Consider the following 3,002-nt stretch of genomic DNA (forward strand, 5'->3'; position numbering starts at 1 on the left):
GTTAATGCTGCTCAATGTGAAAGCCCGCAGGTGATGGAGATTTACTGCTGATTACAGAACCGGCTTTCTGACAAGATGCGCGTTAAATATCGCATGCGATTTATCGTGCAGCCCTAGTGTCAAGTAACAGTTTCGCATTCAGTGTGGACAAACAAAATTAGGACATGTGATAGTTCAGGTCTGCAGTAAATTTGGCAGTATATTAAAAGGCAATAATTTATGATATTTACTACAATGTGCTTGTATACAGAGTAACGACATGCTGTAAAGCTCCCATGCTTTAGAGCAGAAGCATACTTACTCACAAACTGTAGGAAATGAAAGCCCCACAAAGGCACTGGACAGGTACTCAGTGTACATTTCATTGGCCACTCCCTCCAGATAATACTTCTGCCATGTGTCCTCCTCAATCTGCACAGAAAATACAGTTGGATTCAGATACACACAGTCAGGGAGGACAACATATTTCATTTTATTGGAATGGCTAGATAGCAATCAGAACATGTCTAAACATTTTTACACAAGACTCAAGAAAATTATATCTGACTTAACGGGATAGTTCACTCAAAAATGAAAATTATGTTATCATTTGCTCAACTTCCTGTCTAAACCCATAAAACTTTTGCTCATCAACAAATTGAGATATTTTTAATGAAACCTGAGTGATTTATGTGTCTCGATTAAAAATCCATTCCACCAAACCATAAATGAATTATAAAAGAAAACCATATGAATCAAGCACTTTAATCCAAGTCTTCTGACAAGACACAATTGCTTTATATTATATAAGGAATTGTGTCTCTTCAGAAGATTTTGAGATTGAATAGATTAAATGTAGGCTTTTATTCACATAAAAACACTGATCAAAAACTCATACATAGAGCTCGTTAAATATGGTAAGTGGAAAGTTTGATGCAAAAAAACAAAAACAATGAGGTTTGTTTACCATATTTGATGTAGACTATGTACATGTGTTTATGTGAATAAATCTGTTTTTCATATTAAATGTGTCTCTTCAGAAGACTTAGATTAAATAGCTTGATTCATACAGATTAATTTTACAATTCCTTTATGAACTTTTTAAAGTGTGAAAGTTTTGGTGTAATGGATTTTCAGTGGAGGCACTGAAATCAATACTACTGAAGTCGGTTACACTTTACTTGAAGGGGTGTGCATAAGACTGACATGACACCTTCATAATCATGACATGACACCTACATAATCATGACATGACACGTCATGAATATGAAGGTTTTTTATGCATGTTTATGACAACTGTCATTAAGTGTCATTCGCTCAGTTATGTAATTTTTAATGCAAAGATGACATTGTTTGAGATGTCTTTGGTATGGGCTATGGTTAGGGGTAAGGGTAGGGGTAGGGTTAGGTGAAATAATGTCATATTTGCATTAAAAATGACATAACTGAGCGAATGACACTTAATGACAGTTGTCATAAACATGCATAAAACCTCCTTCATATTCATGACATGTGTCATGTCATGATTATGAAGGTGCCATGTCAGTCTTATGCACACCCCTTCAAGTAAAGTGTTACCCTGAAGTCTTATGGTTCTGGAATAACATGAGAGTAAATAACTGACGACTGTTTTTGGGTGAACTGTCCTTTTACAAACATGTCTTTCCAAAAATCTTCCAGTGAACAAAAAGCTCTAGAAAACATAGGTTGAGAAAATGAGGCAGTGTATCTACTAAATGTATGGTATATAATTATTTCCCTCAAAGCCTTGTTTTCATGTGCATCAAATTACATATGGCATCTACCCTGACTAAGGTGAATAATCCCAAAGTTGCATTGTGCACAGTCTCATACCATGAGTAACATTCATGCAAAACACAGCTTAAACATTCCTTACACTTTGAAGTTGCTCTCTCATTTTTTCACACCTGTAACATTTCAAACTTTGTCAGACTTCGAGAATAAAGGCCAGGCATATTCCCGTGTCTGAGCTCACAGCTGGTCTCTTCATCATCCTCTCATTACATGCGTCTCAGGATGTGGGGCGGGTGGGGCTGTGATAAGCAGCAGGGCTATTAGGCAAACACTCTGCCATTAGTCAGCCATCTCACCCAGCCAACGTCTGTCTGACAGACAGTCAAGAAAAACGCTTTCAAAGCCAGGCCCGACTCCCTTTCCCACTGCCAGGCTAAGAGCACTTGCATTCTGGGCAGGCATCTTTTAGGGCGGCACTAATGGGTAGAGATTTGTCATTTAGTCCTAAAGAGATGGCAGCCATTTACTGCAGGCTCCCTAAATTACCCCGTGCGTTTGCGCCCTGCCTGTCAGTGCTGATGTAAGTGTTGCGGGCGTGTTCTCTCGCACCCACTGAACAATTATTTCCTCCAGTCCCTCTAGAGAGCCCGATCCAAAACCCCTCTGCTTACTGCTTTTTTGTTAAACCTGAAGAGATAAAATATTCATGCTGAACATTCTTGTGGTTTTATTTGTAGCGAATGGCACAACACATCACAGATTTATAGTTAGGACAACAGATATAATGCAAATGTGTTTGTGGCTGTGTGAATGTGTGCGTCTCTGGGGTGTGGGTCTCATTAACACCTCTCGGTAACACCCTTCTGCTCTGCTTCCTGAATGCCCACTCAAATCAGTCATGTTGCTGTCTACTCCACCGGCCCTCTCTAACCTCGCTCCTGCAGCAGACAGACTGCCCTTACACTCTCACACATTGTCTGTGTTGTCTTATTTTGGGTATCACTGTGCCTTATGTGAAATTGCTGATGGAAACTGACTGAAGATATTTCAGACGAAAGCCTACAAAAATACCTGTGCTGTTTAAGCCTACACACAAGCACAAGAAATGTTTGCTAGAAATTTTCTATACCACTAGAGAGGCTTTGTTATGGTTGCCAATTAAAGTTAAAGGATCTACCTCATGATTATTGAACATTAAACATGCTGATAATATTTATTTATTTATTTATTTATTTATTTATTTATTTATTTATTTATTTATGCATGCA

General features: G+C 38.3%; 1 protein-coding gene across 2 annotated transcripts in view; it reads right to left on the minus strand.

Moving 5' to 3' along the window:
• The window catches only part of LOC107678532 (calcium-activated potassium channel subunit alpha-1-like), a 196,880-nt gene that overhangs the window by 71,414 nt on the left and 122,464 nt on the right, over window positions 1-3,002 (minus strand). For both annotated transcript variants that reach the window (XM_016473814.1, XM_016473815.1), the window contains one exon: window positions 302-411. In XM_016473814.1, the coding sequence (XP_016329300.1) occupies window positions 302-411 (110 nt within the window). The remainder of the gene's footprint in view (window positions 1-301; window positions 412-3,002) is intronic.

The sequence above is a fragment of the Sinocyclocheilus anshuiensis genome, unplaced genomic scaffold (genome assembly GCF_001515605.1).
Source record: "Sinocyclocheilus anshuiensis isolate Anshui unplaced genomic scaffold, SAMN03320099.WGS_v1.1 scaffold536, whole genome shotgun sequence".
Lineage (NCBI taxonomy): Eukaryota > Metazoa > Chordata > Actinopteri > Cypriniformes > Cyprinidae > Sinocyclocheilus > Sinocyclocheilus anshuiensis.